The sequence below is a fragment of the Pezoporus wallicus genome, unplaced genomic scaffold (genome assembly GCF_028554395.1).
Source record: "Pezoporus wallicus isolate ANWC-B61680 ecotype Strahan unplaced genomic scaffold, APGP_CSIRO_Pwel_v1 contig_11493, whole genome shotgun sequence".
Taxonomy (NCBI): domain Eukaryota; kingdom Metazoa; phylum Chordata; class Aves; order Psittaciformes; family Psittacidae; genus Pezoporus; species Pezoporus wallicus.
Genome location: NW_026635895.1, coordinates 964749 through 989267, shown reverse-complemented (window position 1 = coordinate 989267; position 24519 = coordinate 964749). Strand labels below are relative to the sequence as shown.

Below are 24519 nucleotides of genomic sequence, written 5' to 3'. Positions count from 1 at the left end.
TACTCGTTGCTGCAAAAAACACTGATCAGCATAACCGAGTTTCAGCACTATTTCTGAGTAGTGCTCTAACAGCTTACACAATGAGAAGCGATTAGCTCTTAAGAAGCAATGGCCTGCATAGTTGATGGTGAAGACAAAAACATCTGAACTGCTTTAGTTCTGGAGAGCCTGGAAAGGCCATTTTCTTCCCAGGAGATGAGATGCCATTATAACTAATGTTTTGAAGACAGAAATAGGTAGTCAGCATTAATTTCAACTTTTCGTTTCAATATAAAGGGAAAAAGTTTGGATGACAATTCATTTGAGGCACTGGACACTAACTAAACTCTCTTCACTACACAGCTTAAGCATTTTATTGGCTCTTTTTGAGAAAGATACTTACTCTTGCAAAGCGGATAGCAAAAAGTTTCTTGTATTTCAAATCCATAAGCAGGCTGCTCATGAACAACTGGTGATACACATTTCTTGCTCCTGTCAAGAAAAAGGAATGAAATATTGCACGTCACTGTTTTCTGTCAACATGGAAACATTCAGAAAAGCAAAGATTTTTCAGCATGAGGTAAGGAAAATCTTACAGGAGGAGGTGAAAGTGTGCTTTTTAGAGCACAAACTGCTTTGATTAAGTAAGTCAGGTGGTAGCAAAGGATGAAGAAGAATACACGTAACAAAATTCATCAAGCAACGTTCTTTATTACACCGGCATAAGAGAACACTGAGCTGTTGAATGGGAACATAAACCTTCAAATAGAAGGGAAGTCCAGCAAACTAGAACAGAACTCTGTTCCTAAGGATAAACATAGGATTTGGATGGCCCGAGGTAAGAAAGGAGCACACTATTGTAAGATGTCCTGGGAACTGCAATAACTTTTGCTAGCTGTGAACAACCTGCAAAAGAAGCAGCTTAGCTAGCTCTGAATTTCTAGTCTGTCTCAGCAGCATCAACACAAATGGGAACTGCCTTATGTAGTTTGGAAACACGTGCACACAGGTACCATTTCTTTCTGTAGGTCACTTTCAAGTCAAAAGCCATTACACTATTTCCCTAATGCAGAGTATCTAGAAATAACATGAAAAAGTAGAGAAATACTGATTTTGAAATAGAAATGCAAATGACTCCTTGCATATGTAAAAAGACATGATCCTAACAAAACCTTTATTAAATCCACTGTAACGTAAAAGCTCACAGAAGCAGTACCTCTCATATCGCCAAATTTGTGGTCAAAACACCCCAATTAAACCCCAAAAAACTTGAGCGCCAGAAATTCATTCACCCAAGACAGAAATCCCCTTTCCACTTGACTTCTTTTCCTGCTGCTCCAAGAAGTTTCCAAGACAGACCACAGAGAGCTGTTACTACTGTGTAGGAGGGTATCCGTACCTCAGAACTGAAGAACAACAAAAGATACTATGGGGAGGGTACTAATCTTCAAACTACTGCATTCATGTTTAAATTAGGAAAAGACTTGTGCATTGCACCATCCTTTGCCTTCTCTTTGTGCTTCTCTTTCTTACACCTAGCCTTACATGCCCTTTCAGGATATCAATGCAGACCCAGAATCCATCAGGGAAATGAAATCAACTACCTCCTCCACTTCCTCTACGTTACAACTTTCTACCCAATACCTTTGGATCACCAGACTTCCAAATTTTTAAGGGCTCTAAAATAAGAGAACAGAAATAATTTGCAGGGAATGTTCTCAGAACACTTAAGAATCCCTCATGAACACAAACCCAAGTCAAAGCAGAAAACTTCGGCCCTACGCCTTAAAGAGAGGCATTTTGCTTAATATGAGAGAGAGATGCTGAGTTCCTATAAAGCAGGGAAACCCAGATCATGGAATCATAGAATGGCTTGGGTTGGAAAGGACCTTAAGATCACCCAGTTCTAACCCCCTGCCTCAGGCAGGGACACCACTCTACCGTTTACTCATTTTCCTTTAATGATCACTGTCATCTGTGTATTTCTTCCCCAGAGGGTGCTCAGGCACTGGAACAGGCTGCCCAGGGCAGGGCTGCAGTCACCATCCCTCCAAGTGTTCACACACCATAGAGATGAGGCCTCAGTGCCAGGGGTCAGTGGTGGCCTTGGAAGCACTGGGGAATGGTTGGACTGGATGAGCTTAAAGGGCTTTTCCAAGCTGGTTGATTCCACGGTTCTAAGTTAGCCTTAATTTCAGACTCCTTTGAACAATCAGATTTAACACCAACCACAGCTACAAATGGGCTCCCCATCTTCTCGTCTTTGATATATTTGTAGTGCATCACGAAGGGACAGATTATAACAAGTCAGGCAATTCTGTCTATAATACACCACAGTAAAAATGATCCAGTATTAGCAGCTACACTAAAGAGAAAACTTTTATGCATAGCATTCTTTAGTATTTTCCAGAGGCTTGCAAAAACTCACCTTTCCACAGTTTAGAATCATACAGCATCAGCTTATCCACAAGAGAAGAATTTTCACCATCTGGCCCCTCCTGTAAACCAACCTGACAAAGTATTCGACGAAGGCCATCTTTAACGAAGAGAAATGATAAAAGTCACTTATAGTTACACGCAAACTTGTGCCTTTCGACATACCGCAACCTTCATAAGACGCAGTAGACGCCACAGAACCCTCTTTTCCTTGCCAACTCAGTAGCACTGCTCCGATTTTGCCAGGAGAAACGCACATATTTTATACCTTGCAAGTTTCACGCTAACCTCACGGAACATTTGGAACCTTGTGAAAATTGCCAACCAACCATTTGTTTCAAAGTTAGCAAATAAAATAGTGCTTTCTTCAAAGTGCTGCTTGCTTACTGATAGAATAATTATACAACAGGCTAATTTTCTAAGATACGTTTCCTGTTGAGAATCCTACCAAAAGAAAAATAGAATTCATACATGAAATGACTCGTACACTCGAGAGGTTTTTAGTTTACACTTACTAGCTGCTATTATTTTAAAGCTCTTTTCTTCTAGTGGAAAGCAGTAATAATTGTTATTATATGACCATGTAACTAACTATATGCTTGCAAGGAAGCCTGCCTCTGCAACAGAACTCAACACAGACGTGTTCAGAGCAGTGTCCAACCTCACTTTGTGCTGCAAGTGATACGTATTCACTGATGCCGCTCCAGGACTCACATGCATTAGCCCTTATTTCTGCTCTCTGTTGAGCCACCTCAGCTTCTCTCAGGCTGACAGTGGCCTAGTGCCATGTGTACCATACAACGTGCACTTCTAGACAGTCTGTAAACCCCTACAGCAGTTTGGGGGCTATTTCTGCCTTGCAGAGTTCAATTCCAACTACTGTTACGAAGCGTAACAAATCAATGTAAACTACTTTATTGTTCAACAGATACTTATTGCTGAAGAACTGACACTTGCTAGAAAGAATGTGGTATTCAAGCTTGTGACACAGGTCCATAGTAAGGTTTCTCACTTTATTCAGACAGAGTCTGATGCTCATTTCACAACAATCATTCAACCTAAGCTTGTGGCACAGCAGAAGACCCGTCCACCTGCCAATGCCATTTGGTCAAGCAGTGTAATTCTGTCACCCTATCTTGCAGATCACCGAATCCCAGAACCATCAGCGCTGGAAGGGCCCTCTGGAGCAAAAACAGCTCAACCCCTGCCAAGGCAGGGCCACCCAGAGCAGGGCACACAGGAACGTGTCCAGGCAGGTTTGGGATGGCTCCAGAGAGGGAGACTCCACAACCCCCCTGGGCAGCCGGTGCCAGGGCTCTGCCACCCTCACATAAAGAAGTTCTTCCTTGTGTTGAGCTGACTCTTGTTGTGGTTCACTTTATGGCCATTGCTTCTCATCCTGTCGATGGACACCACCGGAAAGAGTCTGGCACCATCCTCCTGGCACCTCCTTTGAGATACTTATCTGCATGGATGAGATCCCCTCTCGGGCTGCTGTTCTCTGCACTAACCAGGCCCAGCTCCTGTAATCTCTGCTCCTAAGAGAGATGGTCCAGATCCCTGAGCATCCTTGTGGCTTCCTCTGGACCCTCTCCAGTAGCTCCTTGTCTGTCTTGTACTTAGGAGCCCAGAACTGGACACAGATGTGGCCTCACCAGCGTCAGTAGAGTGGGAGAATCACCTCCCTAAACCAGTGGCCTCCTCCTGATACACCCTAGGATACTACTGGCCACCCTGGCTACAAGTGCACACCAAACAGTAACCGAATCTAGATGTTTGTTAAAAAGCTAAGGGAAACCAGCTTTTGTAAGAGTGCATTTCACAAAACCAGGCTCCAGAGCACGCTGCAAATCTGCATCACAAGGTGTGAGGCAGTTCAAGTAGCTGAGCACATAGGTCAGACAAAACGTATGCATACCGCTTACCATCAAACCTTAGTTTTGCCCTTCTGAATCATAAAGGACACTATATTTAATGAACTGAACTCTGCAGAATTTCAGAAACACCACACACACAAATCAAAGCATATATTCAATGCTTTCGTGTGTACTTTGATACTCCATTAACATATTCAACTTACTTTTTTACAGCTGTAATTTAGTGCTGAAAATTAGTGACTTTGACATGTGGCACAGATGACATGGCACAAATTGAGGCTTAAGGAGTATGAGAAAGAGTGCCTGCCTACACATTACACTGAAAGGAAAAATTACCTTAGAAATTAAATATCTTTATGTCACCCCTTTCTATGAATACCTATTATCTGCGCCAGCAACGCTGGCAAATAGTTGAACAAGCTGCAACCAGAACTCTTCAGAAGCTTGATTTATGTATCCTTAAAAATAAACTTATACCAACATAAAGCACTTATCTTTCAAAAAGATGACATTATACAGAGATCCTATGCCTGGAATCCTAGCTAGTTTTTCAATTATCAGTCTAATAAAACATATAATCTCTGAAGAAACCTACGTAGAGCATATATGCAATCTTACAGCTGAGCACACTTTCCTGATAGTTCTTGATAACATTTACAGGTGTATTACTTCTGAATAGCTCTGGTTTATCTAATCAGGTTCTTTTCAGCTTACTGCATCCATTTCAAAAGAACTAGGGACTGAAAAAAATAGCTCGTTGGCATGCAGCATTTGGCAGTGATTCTCAGTTCCTGCTCAACAGCAGCCAAACATAAAACAGCACCCAAGGAGACAAAGACTGGTAGCCCTTTCATGTGGAAGTTAGAACTCAGACCAGCACTCCAGTAAGAGAAAACAGAATGAAGTCTGACAAGTTATTAATAGCTTTGCCTTATACATTACACATCTGAAAGAAGTGGATAAAACCGCTTTAGGAATTCAGCTTGCCTCACAAATATTCTCTAACTTATCTCAAGCAAGTTCAAGTTTGCCCACCTGAATATCCAATAACACTGCCAAGCCACGTCAGGAGCTTCAGACCAAAGCTCTGATGGGCAACAATAGATGAATGCATAACTTGTACTTTCAATGGCTTTGTCTGACGACTGGTATTTCTCTTAAAAAGAAAAGGAAAAAGGATGTAATGCATATTTAAGCGAGGACTAGCATACATTTCTGCACAGAAACACAGCACTCCTATGATTAATTTCGATATTTTAATATCAATACATATTCTAATTACTAACACCTACACAGGGAAGCAACAAAACCAAGAAAGTTCAAACTTCGTTTAACCTACTAATATTTCAAAGACCTTATTTTATGCAGTATCAACATATTTAGGCCAATCCATTTTCCACTCTTGGCCTCTTATCAACGTACACACTGCTCTGCTGCGTTTTACTGATAAGCAGGCCCACACAACCTAACATAGCCATGCATATTTGTTCCTCCTATGATATGCAAGTCACACACCAAGGCAAGAAACTGATGGCCCACGTGCTATTTTCAAAAATACAAATGAAACACACTGAGTTAAAGCAAGAAAAAGCATTTCCCCTTGTTAGAAACCTTAATACTTAGACATTACACATAACAGCCCTTTGCTCTTTGCAAAGGTGGCAAGTTAAAAACATTACACAACTTTATAGATAAGTTAATGTTGTCAAAATAAGTTTAAGGCCAGTAACTAGTTGCAGTACTTGTTTTTCAGCAGTAGTAGTATACATAAAGCATTCCTATTTCGTATGATTAAGTACTGCACTGCAGCAGTCCAAGAAAAATTAAGTGAAAAATATTCTTCCCATGTTCTTACATAGAAGAGCTTTGTATCAGACAGATATTAGGCATACATACACACACGCATAAATACACACACACAAAATGAAAGGGTATTTGTAGTTTCACACTTAGATTCAACCAGTAGCAATTTCCACTAACTGTGAAAGACACAAATAACTTCATGCTATACGAGTAAAACTAGAAGAGTTTAACTTCACTGACCTGAACTGACATGCAGTTCTGAAAGATGACATTGGAAGTTCCTGATCACACTCTGTTTACTGATGGGAAAAGCTGTCTAGGAGCTTCTTTTTAGGAAATGATTTTGGTCGTAAGGTAGACCAGAGTAGACAAATAAATAAAACCAGAGCCTCAACCTGTATTTTGATACCTCTACTAGGCACACTGAGGCAAAGATGAGGCAAACAAGCAAACAATTTTACTTACCACAATGACCGATTTTGCTTGATCGCAGTACTGGAAGTCTCCGTACCGAACAGACCTACGTCCCTTGAAATGGGTAAAGGAGTAACATTACCACCAGGTTCTGAACAAGAAGTTCAAATGCTGTTTTACATGAGTATAAAAGATACAGTAACAGTTTCAGACACACGTTAACCACTCTCACTTTCTGTGTGTACCAAGATGTAACCATCACACATTTCAAATACTGAAAACTTATCCTTAGTACTAATGCATTTAAAGATACTTCAGGCATTTCAAAGCCTTTAAAAAGCAGATACTAAAGCTAACTGGTCTTCTAAACATACAAATAAAGCCCCTGATTTATTTCCAAATTGGAAGGCTTTCCATCTTTCTATACTGTAAACACATCCATTGAAATAGCTGACTGGATTTATAATGTCTTACAGACAGAATAGCTTACTGAGATTTCAGATCTGGTCTGATGCCAAATCACTGTTTCAGGCATAACCTCCTCATTTCTTTTAGATACGTACACACATGCACAAGTATATAAGGATTCATATTTAGGATGAGGGCAGAGAACACCAGAAGGGAAAAAACACCAAAGTGCATCCTATAAATCCACAGCATGTGCTCAAGTCAGCACATCCTCAGAGATCAATAGCAAATCTTTTGGTTACCGATAGCACAGAGTAGTGGTAATATAAAACCGAAGTCTAGTTCAGTGTTAAGTAATATAAAGTAGTTGTATTTCCTTTCCCACCGCCATCCTTGAGGTACTTTAACAACCCAAAACGACAATTCTCCTTGCCGTTTTGGAAGAGCCCTCCTCCCCACAGCAGCCCCCCCAAAAGGCACAAGCAAACAAAACAATATAAAAACCAATATAAAAAGGCCACTCATTTTCACAGCAGCTGCTTAGAGGCCTATGGCACAAATAGCAAGATGCAGTTGTCCCCAGAAATTGTCCCTTTCTTGGAAAAAAGGCACACAAGCCACAATGCAAACACAGCTGACACCAACATAGTAGTTAAAATTATATTCAGCATGAGCTCATTGTTCTTTCTAACCACTGCATGAAATGTATTATCTCTTCCTGCCATTCTCATCTGACAATGATGAAAAAGAAAATGAAATTAAAACCAAAACAAACACAAATATTTCCATGAGCCCGGGAGCAAAAGCAGTCAATTAAGGATTTTATCCCCCACAGTTGACTGGTGTTTCTCTGAGAAACATTTCCAACGCTCAGGAGCACATACAGGGGCTCTTTCAATGTCAGCTCCCTGGTGTACAGTAAGGGATGAGCTAAATCTGCTACCTGTCCTTCACACGGCAGCAAGATACAGCCTGCTATCTACCCTCCCAATGCTTACTGGGGTACAGTTACACTCATTAACACTGAGATATACTCAGTATTAGGTCTGGTTTGGATTAGCCAACGAGTTACTAACGTATTTCAGGGTGACCTGACACACAGGGCTCAAATACATTAACCACATTTTGGGAAAAGAAACTAAAGTAAATGTAGTCATATCAAGTCAACATTAGGGTAAGTGTAAGCACAGGTTCTAGCAATACATTTACTTACATCTCTATCTACTGTTGTTGCAAAACCAATAGCTTCCTTCTGTGTGCAGTTGACAGCCTTCTGAAGAGTATAAATAACTTGTTCATAGGTATGGACTTCATCATTAAACAGCATGCAGTAGTAAGTGTCACTCTTCTCGCTTCAAAGCAAGGATTGAATTTATATAATTCAAAGTAATGCAATTTTAAATACAAACTTCTAGGTTAACCAAGTTTTCTAACATGCAGACAACCCAAGCCTGAGCTTCCTTTGCTATACTGGAACATCTCAATCTGACCACCCCTAACTTCTACAGGAACGTGCACCTTTCCTGCAGAATTAAGTCCCAAACGAGTGAAATCTCAAGACAACACTTTAGTCTGAGTATTATTTGTCAACATTTGTTGATTATGACTTGACAGTTTCCTACTAAGAACGCTTTGCCTTCCAGTGCAGCTGTGCTCAATGCATTCCCCATAGCTTCTGAGAGACGTCACCCGTAGTGGCGTTATTTTACCACACCTGGTTCCCTGATATGGCATAAAAGTACTATTAGACAACAAGACCTTGGCAGGCTCTTAAAAAGCCCAAACTCCACGATCCTCAAAACCACAACTTAGGAAGCTTACACAGATTCAGTGCAATCTTTTGATTCCCATCCTTTAGTTACACAGCATTCTTACTCACACAACACAAAGATACTAACAAATGAATCCATGATAACTGTGATGCTACAATCCACTTAAACAGTCTGAATGCTGCAAAATTCGTTAGTGGATCACCAAAAGCACAAAATGCTTTTTCCATCAGAATTTCAGTAACTTGGATCATTAAAAATTAACCTGCAACTTCTTTTACAGTGTTGAATTTTGCTAGTACTTCCTTTTCAATGTTAAGAAAACAAAGGTATCACAAAGATATTGTTTCATCATCAGTATGGAGAGAAAGGGGCTTTATAATCACACAAATAAAAAAATATGAGAAAACAAATCTATTATAATTATTTGCAAAATATTCCTGCCAATTTAGGAAAGGCAGAAAAAGTACCTAAAAATCAAAATCTGCATCTGCTATTGTTAATATCTGCAAACCTTTAAGAGGCAGAAGACAAGGACTATACTTACATCATTTCTAGGCCAGGCAATTCATTTTCCTTTTCCCATGTTAATATATCTACTGCATATTTAAATGTGATGGCAAAAATATTATAAGCTCTTGCTACCATATCTTCTGGTAAGTGCACAAGAGGGTCCTGGAAAATAAATAAAAAGAGCAATTGGGAACTTAAATGAAATTCAGAACAGAAATTGTCACATTTGCACCTCTCTGTCAAAGATGATGCAAGCGTCTTTAACCACTTGCTCTAAATGACCTCACATTTGAAAGGAATAGAGTCACGAATCATCCAGTTTCCTTCTTCCAGTTCTTCAGTGACAACCGCCAAAGCAGTAACCCAGCATTCAATACCTAAATGTTAACTGGTCTCTAATCACTCAAATTTCCACTCACTTCTCCATTTTCACTGTCATTGTTCCCACCTTCTAAGATAGTTCTGAAGATCTTCTAACTTCAGCTGTAAGAAAATCTGCTTTTACCACAACGTCTTCAAAACAGAATTGGAAATCACTCCATATTTTGTCCCACTTACCAATATTAGTAAACTGCTGGATATAGCCATACATATTATATATGTACATTATATATGGATATATCGCCTTGTTTTATGTACATGCATCGAGAGGCAAGAAGTCTTACCTATCCAAGTTTCTACAACATCCAGCACACTGGGACCATGACAGATGCTCCACATCTCTAACAGGCTGTGGTATATGAATAACAGAATACCTATATATATCTATGCATTTCATAATCATAGAATGGTTTGGGTTGGGATAATGAGCTCCCCATGTCCCAGTCTTGTTTACAATGGGCTATTCCCCTTTTGTACGCGGTCTATGCACCCACTTGTCTTTGTTATGCGCTCTTCAGCGTGCTCTCCATTCGACATCAGCAGCAGCCGCTACAAACTCATCCTCCTCTCTCTGCCAGAGCAGAATTGCTGCTGCTGCAGGAGGGGGAACTGACGTGAGGAGGGAAAGGGAGAAGAGTGCTGCCTCAGTCTGCAAAGCCTACTTTTTTGGAGCAGCAAATGAGAACCACTGCTAACTCTGAATCAGGTAGAGTACAGGCACCGCTGCCATTTCCTTCCAATCCATTTCAAGGGATTTGTGTGTGAACAGAAAACATTTAAGTCTCCTCTGAAAGGATTATTCTTCTACTAGTTCAAATGTTTGATGTTCAGAGCAATGAGTCCCTGTTCTACAAAGCTAGAAAGGGAACACTGCACGCCCTGCAGGTCACCTGGCATATACTGGGTCACTGACTCAATTCCTCATTTGATATTTTGAGGTATGTGTAACTGCTAGCCAATTAAAATGTTTCACAGTAGCCCAGTCCCTGGTTTATGATTACCTAGCACCTAATTTTGTGTTTCACCACAGCTTCTGTTGTATAAAAATTGTCACAACAATCTTTCCAGAACTTAAGTCTGCATTACCTCCAGGAGCCCCTTGACAGTCAGCAGTTCACCTGCACTAGTACTGCTGTCTATTTACCTTCTCCACCACCAAACAAGCTTTTATAGACCTCTACTCATATCACCATTATGGCTTTCCTTTAACAGCAAGTTGCTTTGATTTAAAAAACCTGTGCACTTTGCTTTGGTAAGAATCAGAACGCATATAGCACAGACAGCTTAACTTGGCTTCTTCATGCACATGATCACAAGGCAGACTCCCTTCACCTTTCAGAATAGGACAGAAGAACAAAGAAACAGAACTAAAGCTACAGAGGCAACCAAGAACATATAAAATGAAGCCTTTAAGTAGAAAATGTAATTCTAAATAGCTCTTTAAGTTGGACACTAATTTTGTCTAACACAGTGAGGTTCAAATACTACTACTGAAGTTCCTCCCACCTCTCATGCATGGTATACAAGACTGAAAATAACTTCATATGAATAATTTATATATACACACATACATACACGGCTGATGTTTTGAAACACAATGCCTCAACTGTTATTACCTCTTCTTCTGCAGTCTCTGAAGTGTTAATTTCATGCTTTTGACAGTAAGGACCTTCTTTCCAAGCTTCTGTATCACCACAGTCACAGAAACCTCCTCCACCTGATGTTGTCATCTACAAATATTTTAAAACAAAGCAGTTCAGGTGAATATGCATACACATACACGCACATTAAGACATGAGTAGTCACAGCTAAACTACAAAAGCATGACGAAGCTTTAGCCAGTACCCTACTGAAGTAGCACAGTGAAAATGTGTCTGCTTCTATGGTGGCTGAAAGCTCTTCTCCTTCATCAGTTTGCTTATGCCAAAAGAAAAGTAAAGAACACCCCACAAAAATCAAACAAAATCACCCAAACTTCCAACCCCCTGCCCCACCTCAGGGCTGCGGGGTTCTCCTGGACGCCAGGGGTTTTAATTCTACGACTTGCAATGCCATCTGCACTATTCCAGATTCTCAGGTTTAATCTGAACAAAGCTGAATTGTTTCACATAGCACTATTACACAGCAAGCAAAAGATGTGCTGCTTTTAGTGAAAGGAGTTCACAGACAAAACTTACACTGTTCACGTAAGTCTCAGCAAGCACAGAAAAAAAGTAGCTGAAAACTAATGATATATTGACACTGGTTTAGTACCATTTATTTTAAGGCTAAGACCACCTCAAATTAAGAGGTGTAATAATACTTTTTTTGAACCACAACTATTAACTGATTTATAGAAGAATTCCGCTTGTGCCTGTTTTTGGCATACAGGTACCTTTTGTATATACAGGTGCACCCTACAGATGGACACTGGAAAGGACATTTGCTTGCACTTTTGGATGTCACCTAGACTTGCTAATTCACTATGCCTGCAAACTGAAAACCTGCATCCAAGAAGCATGCTGGTATTAGCAAATTGGGCTGGGTTTCTAGTTTGGGGTTTTGGGTTTTGTTTTGGGGTTTTGCTTGGTGTTTGGGGTGTTGTTTTTTCCTAAATCCTAAAGCTCAGTGTAAGCATGCAGTGTGATCAGACTGACATTAACAGCAGGGCAGTCCTGTCAGAAACTGATCTACAGAAAGGCTGCACTGAGAGTTTTCACTCAGCTTCATAGTTTAAAACCACACCAAGGCCTTCTTGGGTATTCTTTGCAGGGTTATTTTTAACTCACCTCTACTACTAATAGCAGTATATTACTAAAATAAACAGCATCTACAGTTTTAGTTTTCTATTTTATGTTCAAAAGCAAACAAAAATGCTGCTATCGTACAGATTTTGATAATAGTTCAGAAGTTTAAAAAAAACTAGGTTTTGGTAAAAGAGGTTTCTTATTCAAAGTTTTTCAATTCCTTTAAAGATAGTCAAACATCACGGCGAAATAAAGTCAAAAACCAACTCTAATCCTGTATCCAATTCACATCTTAAAGATAACACACATTTGTAAGCTTAACTGGTGCGCATAAAACGTAATTGCTCGATACTTTCAAGTGTTAACTTTCAGAATTTACACTTGCATCAAAACACTCAAGTTCTTGGAAGATTATTGCAGACAGAATTCCAAACTTTGTGTCCATCCAACATTTTGGAATTCTACATTATTAACCAAGGAGTTTCATACACATGCAAAATTGATGACTACAACACATATTCCAGCAGTATTACTAACCCTGTATCGGTGCTCTCTGTGAATACTTCCAAGAAAGCACTCCATGCATAGCACACAAGTTGGGTCAACTGCACAGTCCCTGAAAACACCGAGAAATGAACAACAACAAAAAAGCAGTGTTAAACAAATGGGCTTGCCTTTAAGCACACTTTTTACAGCAGGTAACTTTCAAATATCACCAATGAACCCCCCGACTAAAGCACAGATTATCCTGAAAGAGGGAGGGAAACAAGTGAAGAATAAAATCATCTGTTCTCATAAAAGAAGAGGTTTTACAACATTGCTTGAGCAGCATGCATGCTTGGGCAATATAGCCGTTGACTTCAACGGATGAGACCAGTATACAAGCAAGTAAACAGATGAATTCCAGAACATGGTATAAACCCAAGCAAGCTCTCTCAAGTAGAGTACAAGCACTATCAACCTCCAGCAACTGGAGAAAACACTTTTTGCACTGAACACTCAAAGAAAGATAGCACACAAGAGATTACATCAATACTCTGCTTCTAAGATTAGCCCTACGAGCTCACTGAAGAGGTCCAAGAATGCAGTTTCCTGAACCAGGAGATCACAGACCGTAAGGTCCTGTCTACAAGCACTGCTATAGCAGATAGAAGAAATATTTTGAGCAAAAGGGGGTAAACGTATGAATGAGAGAATTATGCATTATATTTAGTCTCCCTGAGGAGCACTGAAAATAGGTGAACGCGTGTAACACAACTGACTTAAAGCACCTCAAGATTAAGGGAGTCAGGTTTTGCAATGTAGAAATAACTACCAAAAGAATGAATGTCTTACGATGGTTATTCTTAGAACAAGAATCCAGAGAAGCAATTTATTTTGTTTAAAAGAAAACACCAGAGCTCCTATGAAATGTTACTATCAAGAGTTCTCTTCATTTCATTTCACCAAATAAATTCAACCAGGTTAATCACTGAAAGATAACCAGGCAACCAGGACTTACTCTGCATGAAGTACCATTTTCACATTTGTTTTCTTTAGAGGAGCCACAGAAGGTGAAAATGTCAAAGTACAATGATATGAAGCTCTTCTGACTTAGATTAATTTGTGTTTCATAGTAATTCTCCTTAAATTAAAAAAAATAAACTTATTGCAACAATATACCTGTAAGACTGTGCAGATCAGTTCTACAATAGTGGGTACTGATTCTTCAGAGCTCTAAACCTGTGGCAGTATACTTACAAATTCAGTACCACCTGCCAAGGATGCCTACACTTAAAAGCAGACCTGTAAGCTTCCCAACTGGACAGAAAAGCCACTGCTATTACTGGATCTCATGGACTCAGAAGACCATCTTTTTTCTGTATCCCACAAAAGTTTAAGCTCTCACTCTTCTTCATTACCAGCTACAAATCGAAGAAAACTGTTGATGCACAACAGGAAACATGAACAGTCTTACATCTATGTTCTCGACTTAATCCAAAGAAGATGAAACTCTACCTTGATAAGAGCAACAGCAAAAATATTTTGTAATGACTTTTGACCCTGACTCGAGCGGAATATTGGATAAGATGGCCTACAAAGACATCCTTTCTGACCTGAACGACATTATGATTATACTGCTGTATTTAAATCTTTTTTCTGTTTGAAGACCCTGAGTACGAATAGTACATTCACTCATTCTCTAAATTCTACACCAATGGCTTGCGCTATTCTGTTTTCAACATACCTGACAGTATTCCCAAGGATATCATTTATATGTTGTTTGTCTTGAAAAAGCAGGTGTTTAAAAGAAATTAACAGAACTCCCCCAGTTTTCATTAGTACGTATGAAGAGAATTCATTCACTAACATATTACTTCTAGGCTGCAATTTGACTTCAAATTACTTCTGTTTTTTCAGTTCTTTGGGACCAGATTTCATACAAAGGTACTAAAGAAGCTCTGGAAATTCTTTTTATAGCCTCTTGAAAGTCTTCATCCTCCCTACCCTATTCTACTTGAAGAGGCACCTTACCAAGTAAACTATCTCAAGTCCACCCTGAAAGAGAACTTCAGAGAGTAAGGCCAATAAGGTATCATGTTTCTAGAAGAGGAGGCTACTAGAGGGTAACATTTGTCTAAGATCATTTCCATCCCCTAAATGAAGGGGATGAAAACCCAGAAAAACAAAACCTTGCAATGAAAGAGACATAACCCTCCCTCTGCCAACCCACTAAGTGTTCAAGTGTCTGAGAGAATGGTAGAAAAAACACACAAACCAAGAAGAATATGTGGCAGAGAGGGTACAAACTAAACTTAAACTACAGACATTTCAGGAAAGAGAAGATAAGGTAATGAATACACAGCTAGGAATACACTGGCTTAAAACTGAAGCTATTTTAGCTATTTGGAATTGGTTAGTGGTTTCCTGTCTTCTTTCAAGTAAAATGGTATTTTTTAGAGAGACCTAAAGATAGAGGTAGGGATGGAACAAGAAGCTGGTACTCCCATTTTAGCATCCAATAGATTGGTTGAACAGGTCACGGAAAATGGTCAAAAATACAGGATCAACTCTGACAGTTGTTCTTAAACACCTCAATAACATGCACACAAACCTGCCCACTTACTTCCGATTAATGAGCTTAAATAACACTGACAGTTAGTTTACCCCAACCACTTTCTTAATCTTGTCACAGAACCCCAGACTGGTTTGTGTTGGAAGGGACCTTAAGATCACCCAGTTCCAACCCCACCTTCCACTAGAGCAGCTTGCTCCAAGCCTGGCCTTGAACACTGCCAGGGATGGGGCAGCCACAGCTTCTCTGGGCACCCTGTGCCAGCGCCTCAGCACCCTCACAGGGAAGAGCTTCTGCCTTAGATCTAACCTGAACCTGCCCTCTTTCAGTTTGAACCCATCACCCCTTGTCCTATCGCTGCAGTCCCTGATGAAGAGTCTTACATTTCTTTTGTACAGAAAACACTCAACATTTTGCTAACTCGTATTTTCCCATTTACAGATCCGTAGTGCGTTCGTTTTCCCCTGGTTCCAGCTGTCATGAAACACTGCAAGGTTACTTTGAACTACATTTGGGATATGAACTTTTCACGAGGACAGTGTATTCTTACTGAAAAACATTCCCCAAAATTATAAATACTCCAAATTCTAAACGCTTCACAATGCTCAACTGAACTACCTGCAAGAATACGTAGGCTCTCCCACTTTAAAAACACGGCCACAGAGATGGGAAGGTTTGTTTGCTTGCTCAAGCTTTGGAAAACCAAATGCAGGATCTTCCCCACAGAGGTACCATTCCATTGGTCCCAGCAGAACGTGTTGTGCCAGCATGTCTTCCTTTTGTGGGGCAGGGTTAGGCCCCCTGCAGTAAATTTTTGGTACATAGTAGGCCAGATGCTGGTATACTTCTTTCTGAAGGTCATTTGCTTGTAGCCATTTCTTTCAAATGAAAAGGAATAAGAACACAGATTGCTCATTAATAAAAACACCAATCACAGTTCTAGCATCAAGATAACTTTTTAATTTCTAAATCAAACGATCTAAACCGGCAATGCAAAGCTAGAAAGCCACGCTTCCTTCTAAGTGTGAAATCTAGATGATCAGAAAGACATTAAGGAAGGAATCATTAGCTTCCCTGCTTGCACATTTTATCCTTTTGGCACACAAAATTCTCTGCAAAACCACAAGATTTAAGAGACCAAAATGTTACAAATTTTCCTCTGGGATGCATGACCAGGAAAATGTCCAAGATTAGCAGTGACTGTTAGGATAAGGCCCAGACTATGCTGGTTGCATTTCTCTGAGTGCAGGCTGATGCTGCCAGCTGGGGACACAGGAGGAACAGAAGCCTGGAATTGGCAAGGAACAGGCAAAGACAGCAAGTACAAGGAGAATGGCAAACACAGCATTAGGTAATGGTCCCTCTCATTGAATTTCAACACATCACCTATGAAAATTAAAGGGACTTGGTTTCTCCTACCACCAAAATAACTTAACTGGATTACTATTTCAAGTGTGATGTTAGACCCATGAATTCCTGGACTGGGTTTGTGTGGCCTCAAGTTTTGGTAGCGGGGGGACGACGGGGACTGCAGAGGTGGCTTCCTCTATGTCCAACAGAGCCAGTGCAGCCGGCTCCAAGACAGACCTACCACAGGCCAAGGCTGAGCCCATCAGTGATGGTGGTAGTGCCTCTGGGATAACAGATTAAAGAAGGGAGAGTAAGAAAAAAACACCTGAACAATTGTGAAACAGCTCTGCAGACACCAGGGTTCGTGAAGGAGGGGAAGAGGTGCTCCAGAGCAGAGATTCCCCTGCAGCCTGCGGTGCAGCCTATGGGGAGGCAGCTGTGCCCCACAGCCCATGGAGGTTAATGGGGGAGCAGATTTCCACCTGCAGCCCATAGGGGACCCTACGCCAGAGCAGGGGGATGTCCAAAGAAAGCTGTAATCCCATGGGAAGCCCACACTGAAGCAGGCTCCTGGCAAGACCTGTGGCCTGTGGACAGAGGAGCCCACAGTGGAGCAGGTTTGCTGCAGAAGCTCTGACCCCAAAGAGGACCCACATTGGAGCAGCCTGTTCCTGAAGGATGCACCTGGAGAAGGGACCCAGGCTGGAGCAGCCTCTTCCTGAAGGATGCACCCCATGGAAGGGACCCAAGCTGGGGCAGTTTGAGAACTGCAGCCCATGGGAAGGACTCGTGCTGAAGTTCATGCAGGAATTGGCTCCTGTGAAGGGACCCCACTCTGGAGCAGGGGAGGAGTGTGAGGAGTCCTCTCCCCTGGGGAGGAAGGAGCAGCAGAGACAACGTGTGATGAACTGACCACAACCCCCATTCCCATCCCCTGTGGCACTCGGGGGGGGAGGAAGTGGAGGATTTGGGAGCGAAGTTGAGCCTGGGAAGAAGGGAGGGGTGGGGAGAAGGTGTTGTAAGATTTGGTTCATTTCTCATCATCCTGCTGTGGTTTGATTGGTAACAACTCAATGTCCCCCAGTGGGGTCTGTTCTGCCTGTGCTGGTAACTGGTGAGTGTCTCTCCCTGTCCTTGTCTCGACCCACGAGCCTTTTGGTGTCTTTACTCTCCCCTGTGTGGCTGAGGAGGGCAGTGACAGAGCGGCTTTGGTGGGCACCTGGCATCGAGCCAGGGCCAACCCACCACAATTCTCTTAATCAATGAATTGTAAAAAACAATGTTGACAAAGGTTTTTAAAAGCCAACAGACAAAGATTTGCAGCTGCCATAAGCCACGGAAAAACTCACTGCTCCTGCCAGTTGCTGAGTTGTTTGGGATTTTTTTCCCTTGAATGCACACGGAGTAAAACAACCCTCTAGGACAACATTTGTTTTATGTCTGCCTTATGGATTACAACTTTATAAAAGTTCAAACTGTAAATTAAGGTTGCAAGGCTTTTAAAATAAACAACTGGGAGCAAGCCCATAATGCAAGCGTGCACTGATTAAATCCTGTGTTACATAAACAGCCTTAGTCTGCCATTTCTCATTGTAAATATGACAACCAGATACCCCCTGGCAACTTCGGAACAAGAATTTGGAATCAACCTAAAACTGTACATGGAAACCAAGAATTAATTATACCAAAACAAGTGGGTTTGGTAATCAAATGTTACAGCTTGATTTACTCTGAATTATTTATGGCTTACTCTAAAGAAGTTATGATTGAGACAATGGTTGTACTAAGTTCCTTAGGATACAGCCAGAGGCAGCGCAGCACTTAGCCCTTGGGTTTTTTTAACATACTGTTCACTTACTAATATTAATTTCATTACTGATCATTAATATTAATTTACTGGACTACATTTTCTAAAGCAGAAATTGATACTAAAAAAACCAAACAACTTACTTGTTAAGCACAGCCCTTAGTAGACCAAGATGCTTTCTCCTCAGTTCTCTTTCCTTAAGTTGGAATCATTAAAAATCACAAACAATCTACTAGGGCTTTCTGTATTGATCAATTATTTTTATTCAGGCAGCCTTTTTCCGAGGAAGTCCATGGGAAAAGGTTGCCGAAAAGCCACATCCAACAATCCAGAAGTTTACAGATAATCTCACCAGGATCCAGAGAATACCACACAAATGGGTAAGGTTTTCATGTCTGCTTATTTCCCCCAGCTCATTAATCTTTTCCTCTCCTTTCACCATTTGTGCCAAGTATCTCCTACCACCAGGAACTGACCTAATCACAGTGGAACTGAGTTTGTCTCTTCTATGTTTTCCATTTAATAAGATCATTTTTAGATTTCTTTCTAGGGCACGTGTTATTACACCTGCATTTTTCTCAGGAAAAAAAGAAGTACTTTTAATTTCAGCTTTTTAATGCAGCAATACACTACTGAGTTCTACCTAGAACATACACCACGCACATTAGCTACCCTACAAGCTCAGACAAATACCTAGCCAGAGAAAATTCTTGTTCCTCGGGTAAACAGCTTTCCCATCCCCAAAAACTCTGGCAGTAGTTGCCTGAAAGTTAGGTGTGGCAACACTGAACGTCATCACACCTAAACCTCTTTTGGAGCCAGTTCTACACACATAACTGTGCATAAGGCTTTGAAAATCAGCTCCTGGCTCAAGGAATATCGGAAAGGAGTACAGGCTACCAGGGCAAGGAAACAGGAAGGTAAGACAAAGTATTGTGGTGCACGTAGAATTGTGTATGTGTGTTGTGCTGCCTAGGAGGCAATGGACTCCAGCGAAACTACTCAAAAATGTGGCAATCTCTTCTTCAACAAAAGCATTTTGTATTCAGGCAAGTTTTCAAATGGTGTTTGTCTTCTCTTCCAACCTGAAGTCACATGGAAGAAAAACTAATGTTCCACTCTCCCCAAAGAGGGAAGTGTATCCCCTGTCACTTCCTCCCCCTCATTCTCCCGCAGCAATTTTTGACTGCCCTGGAAAAGCACTGACCAAACGGTCCATCAGGGCTTCTATTAAATCCACATCTAAAATAAGGAGATACTAGGAAAACAAGACATGTAATAAGCCAATTATAGCTCATGCTAGTGATGACAGAGGATAAAAATGAGAGAGAAGTGACCAAATTTAAGCTGGTGCTTGTACCTGTAGCGAATTCCTAATATGCTCCACTTTTGCACGTTTGCCTTGGGCTTATCTATAGCATGACCCAAAAATAATCTGCTACGCACAAAGACAAGACAGTCTGAGCTTAGTTTGGGCTACTTTATGAAGTGCTTCATGAACTATTTGGCTTGCTGTTGAGCAGAAGGAAGCCTAATCCTGGAGCTAAACTAGCTAGGATATAGCTAAGGATGCACATTTGGCCATCTGATCACACCTCTGTCTGCGCTGTAAAGATAACAAGCGTAATCTGAATTCTAACACAGCACAGAATCATAGCATGGCTAAGGTTGGAAGAGACCACTGGAGGTCATCCAGTCTACCCCTATCTCACGTTTTCTCCTGGAAAGCAACCAATGTAATTCTCACTGTTAAATACTCAGAGGCAGTTCTTTGTGTTCTCAACCTACAGATATGAACATGAGCAGTCCCAGTGTTTTAACACATCAACCCAGTTCCTCAAACGCGCAAGCGTCTGGCATCTGTGCCAGAAACAAAAGTTTCTCTGAAAACTTCACCCTTGCTTCACTTTCAACTCCTCTTTATAGGAGAGAGAGAGAAGTATATCAACACGAATAGATTACTTGAACTATTACATCGATTTCACTACTATTTCCTCTACAAACGCCCCATTCCAACAGCCCTAAGCTTAACCAGTGCAAGCCTTTGTTAGAAGCGTATCTTGAATACCCAAGAAGAACGCAGAACCCCGTAAACTCCGCGCTACAAAACCTTATTTGCGGGCAGACATCGACCTAAATAAACCGGGGAGAAGGAACCTTCTCACGTCGAGATACGACTGCAAGCGGAAAGGCAGCACAGGAGGCAGGAGGAGTGAACTTCTCGGCTGCCTGGAGAAGGGAAGAAGCAGCAAGCGAAGGAGAGAGGTCCAGAGCGGCGGCCCCGCTGCCGTCCTCACCCGCCAAGCCTCGGCGGAGCCAGCCGCGCTGGGCGGCTGGCTGGGAGCTGCCACAACCACCGGAAAAGCCGGCTGCGCGCTCCGAGGGACCCCGCCGCTGCAACAGCGACGCCGGCGACAAGAGCGGGCCGAGGGCAGCGAGAGGCGCCAGCGCCGCGCTCGCATCCTGCCGGGCCAGCGGCACCCCCGACCCCCGCTCGGCCCCACAAACAGACCCCGGCCCTCAGGGCCCCACCGCCGGCCCGGCAGGACGGTGCCGGCCCCGCGGGCCCCCGCTCCTTTCTCTCTCCGCCCCAAGCGCTTCTCGCCCCGCCGGGCTGGCCCGCGGCTTACCACGGCGATCTCCTCGGCGGAGCACTCCAGCAGGCTCCTGTCAATGGCCTGCACCTCCGCTTCCAAGTCCGCCGCCATCTTAACCCCCCCCCCCCGCGCCGCCGCCGCCGCGGCAGGGACACCCGGAACCGGGCCGGGCCGGGCCGCGCAGCCAGGGAAACCCGCTTCCGCTTCCGCCCCGCCTCGGCCTGGCGTCACGGCCCGCGGGGCGCGCTGGGAGCTGTAGTCTGGCGCCGCCGCGTTCACCCTCAGCGGTCAAAGAGGAGGCGGTGCCCTGAGGCGCTTTGGGGGGAGGGCGGGCGGGCGCGGTCCTTGGTCCCGCTCGTTTCCTCCAACGTTGAGGGGGCAACGCCGGGTGTCCCCTCCCGAGGCTGAGGCCCGCTCGCCCTGTCAGTGCTGCCTGTGAGAGAGGGGCCAGCAAGGGCTTCGTTGCCCCCTCCCGAGGCTGAGGCCCGCTCGCCCTGTCAGTGCTGCCTGTGAGAGAGGGGCCAGCAAGGGCTTCGAGGAGGCCCCCCCCCCCCCGCCCCACCACACCCTGCCTGAGTGAAAAGGAAACATGAAACCCGCTGAATTAGGTGAATCATAGGATCCCAGGCTGGTCTGGGTTGGAAGAAAGCTTAAGATCACCCAGTTCCAACCCCCAAACACGGGCAGGGACACCTTCCACTGGAGCAGCTTGCTCCAAGCCCCTGTGGCCAACCTGGCCTCGAGCATTGCCAGGGATGGGGCAGCCACAGCTTCTCTGGGCACCCTGTGCCAGCGCCTCAGCACCCTCACAGGGAAGAGCTTCTGCCTTAGATCTCACCTGAACTTGCCCTCTTTCAGTCTGAACCTGTTACCCCCTGTCCTATGGCTGCAGTCCCTGATGAAGAGTCCCTCTCCAGCATCCTTGTAGCCCCCTTCAGACACTGGAAGCTGCTGTGAGGTCTCCACGCAGCTTCTCTTCTCCAGGCTGGACAGCCCCAATGTTCCATATGGGAGGTGCTCCAGCCCCTGATCGTTCTGGTGGCCTCCTCTGGACTTGCTCCAACAGCTCCACGTCCTTCTTACGCCGAGGGCACCAGCACTGCACACAGTGCTGCAAGCAGGGCCTCACCAGAGCAGAGCAGAGGGGCAGCATCACCTCTCTCGACCTGCGTGTTCGACTTCAAATTGGCAACTACAGCTTTGAGACAAATGTTACTATACTGGAGGAGCTGTAAACACTGTCACCCAGCCGTCCCCTGCCTGGCTCCCGCAGGGCCCCGCTCCACCCCAGCTGAGCCCTGCAGCCCAGCCTTGCTCACTGCGGTCGAGCTTCAGGTCTGTGAGCTGGAAAAACAGTCACCCCTAACAAGGCAAACAACCGCCCTCCGTAATTTGTTTCATTATGCCTAATGCCGGCTCTGCTTCTGACGAGGTCTCGACGAAAACCTGTTGTACCACTGTTGTAGCCATGGGCTTGTCTGCGTGCCGGCGCCGCACCACGGCAATTACAGCCGGGCCCGAAACCACACGGCACCCGAGCGGATGCTTGAGCCGTGCCAAGGGCTTAACACCACACCGTCCTCGGGGAATTGCTGTGTGGACCGGAGCGTCGCGCACAAACTAAATGCTGTTTCCACCTTGCACCTGCCCTCAGCCTTCACAGAGATGAGGACCTACCCTGCAGGAGCCTGTCCCAGCAGATCCTATGAGGAAGTCTCTGCTCAGGCCAGTTTACACTCCCAAATCTAGACCGTGCAGGGGAGGGAAATAAACAGGCAGGAAAGACAAACCGAGTTGTAATTGCCTGCAGGGCTAGCCGGAAATGGCCGTAAATGTTCCCTTTTGCCAAACAGCACTAACTTACAAGAAAACTCTGCATTTAAAGTGATTCCCAGTTCACAGCTTATATTCTATATCGTGTTCAAACGTTCTCATAGTGCACCTGCAGAGTTGCCTTTTCCTTTTTCATCTCGTTCCTCTCTTCTTCCTTTTCCTCTTTCTCCTCTCAACTAATAATTTAAATATTGAGTTACCCAGGGGAGATAACATTATCTTATGCCTGTCCAAGCAGTTAACAATTACATCTATGGCCATATATATTAATATAAGAGAGAAGGTGGGCTGCGTGCCATTGCCTGGCTACTCTTGAAAAGATTTAACGTTCCCTGCGTCAGGGGGCAGCAGCACACTCGCATATTAGTCATACTATATAAGTGCTTGTTTCTGAAACCTCAAGGGTTTATAAATCATCACATTCACTTACATACTGCGTTTGGGAGTTCTGGGGAATTTTGAGATGAAGGGAATGGGCATGTCGGGAAAGACTGATGGCAACAACTGGAAAAGATGGGTTTAACCACTGCTAGGAGGGAATCATAGAATGGTAAAAGGATGGCCTTTAGGATATTAATTTTATCACCTAATAAATAGTCTAAGAATAAGAGTAATTTCCTTTCGTCCCTTACTATATGCAGCGTCCATCTTTTTACTGTCTTTATTTTTATCTAATTTTCCACTTCTTGAGCAATCCTTCTTAGAACACAGCAAATAATTCTATATTCTTCCGAAAATCAGTAGAGCCCACGCTGTTTCTCATTCATGTGCTGTCGATGCTTAAGGAACACAGCACATGACGCTTCTTTGGAGCAAGGCAGAGGGTAAAAGAAAGCTGTAGGATTTAATTGTCTCTCCTTCTGGGCTGCATGAAGAAAATGATGATAGAAAAATCATAGAATAGTTTGGGTTGGAAAGGACCTTCAAAGTTCATCTTGTCCAACCCCCTACAATGAGCAGGGACATCTTCGACTACATCAGGTTGTTCAGAACCACATCCAGCCTGGCCTGGAATGTCTCCAGGGAGGGCACAAGCTATCCTGGGGATAAATAAATCCTGGGGTTTAGTAGTGTGAAAGGCATCTTATTTTACCTAGAAAGATGGGTGACCCAAAGAGAAATCAGACTACAAAGCCATTATTTCAATATAAGCATAACAACTTCCTGGCTATCGTTGTTTATAACTTTGGGTAGAATGGTCCATAACTTTTAGCCTGTGCCATTAACTTCATAAGCAAAGATACTATTCAAATTCAGGGACAATAATTGAGGTTGTGGAGGCTGCCTTTGTCTTCTGCCAAAGAGACTAACTCTTCGCAGGTCTATTATCAGCTAGAAATGGAAGAAATCTAGAGAATTTAACATTTCAACAGGGTTAATAGTAAACCTTCATAGCGTTTCCCTCCTGTAGCTGATGCGTTTCTGGGCATCGCCTTGCTTTCAACGCACACATGAAAGATGCAGATACCATCTGTGTCTCTTTCAAATCAAAACTAAGTGGCACTTTGACTGGGGGTCAATTAACTCACTTAGGTTCCTGTAGTTTTAATAAATGCTGCATCCATTGAAAG

At 43.1% G+C, this 24519-nt stretch overlaps 1 protein-coding gene across 7 annotated transcripts in view; it reads right to left on the bottom strand.

Annotated features, from left to right (window-relative positions):
• Positions 1 to 21272, bottom strand: part of UBR2 (ubiquitin protein ligase E3 component n-recognin 2) — a 55215-nt gene extending 33943 nt beyond the window's left edge. For 3 of the 7 annotated variants that reach the window (XR_008970798.1, XM_057398494.1, XM_057398500.1), the window contains exons 1-10: positions 21149 to 21257; positions 15980 to 16239; positions 12844 to 12922; positions 11197 to 11310; positions 9234 to 9361; positions 8131 to 8269; positions 6561 to 6623; positions 5328 to 5448; positions 2408 to 2515; positions 383 to 471 (exon numbers count right to left, since the gene is read on the bottom strand). Coding sequence is in view for 6 of the 7 variants with exons in the window: in XM_057398494.1 (XP_057254477.1) it covers positions 383 to 471; positions 2408 to 2515; positions 5328 to 5448; positions 6561 to 6623; positions 8131 to 8269; positions 9234 to 9361; positions 11197 to 11310; positions 12844 to 12922; positions 15980 to 16239; positions 21149 to 21226 (1179 nt within the window). In the remaining variant the exon portion in view is untranslated. Of the gene's footprint in view, positions 1 to 382; positions 472 to 2407; positions 2516 to 5327; positions 5449 to 6560; positions 6624 to 8130; positions 8270 to 9233; positions 9362 to 11196; positions 11311 to 12843; positions 12923 to 15979; positions 16240 to 21148 lie in introns of all 7 variants that reach the window. The other 4 variants (XM_057398495.1, XM_057398499.1, XM_057398497.1 and 1 more) reach the window with 2 other exon arrangements.
• Between the last annotated feature and the right edge of the window lie 3247 nt (positions 21273 to 24519).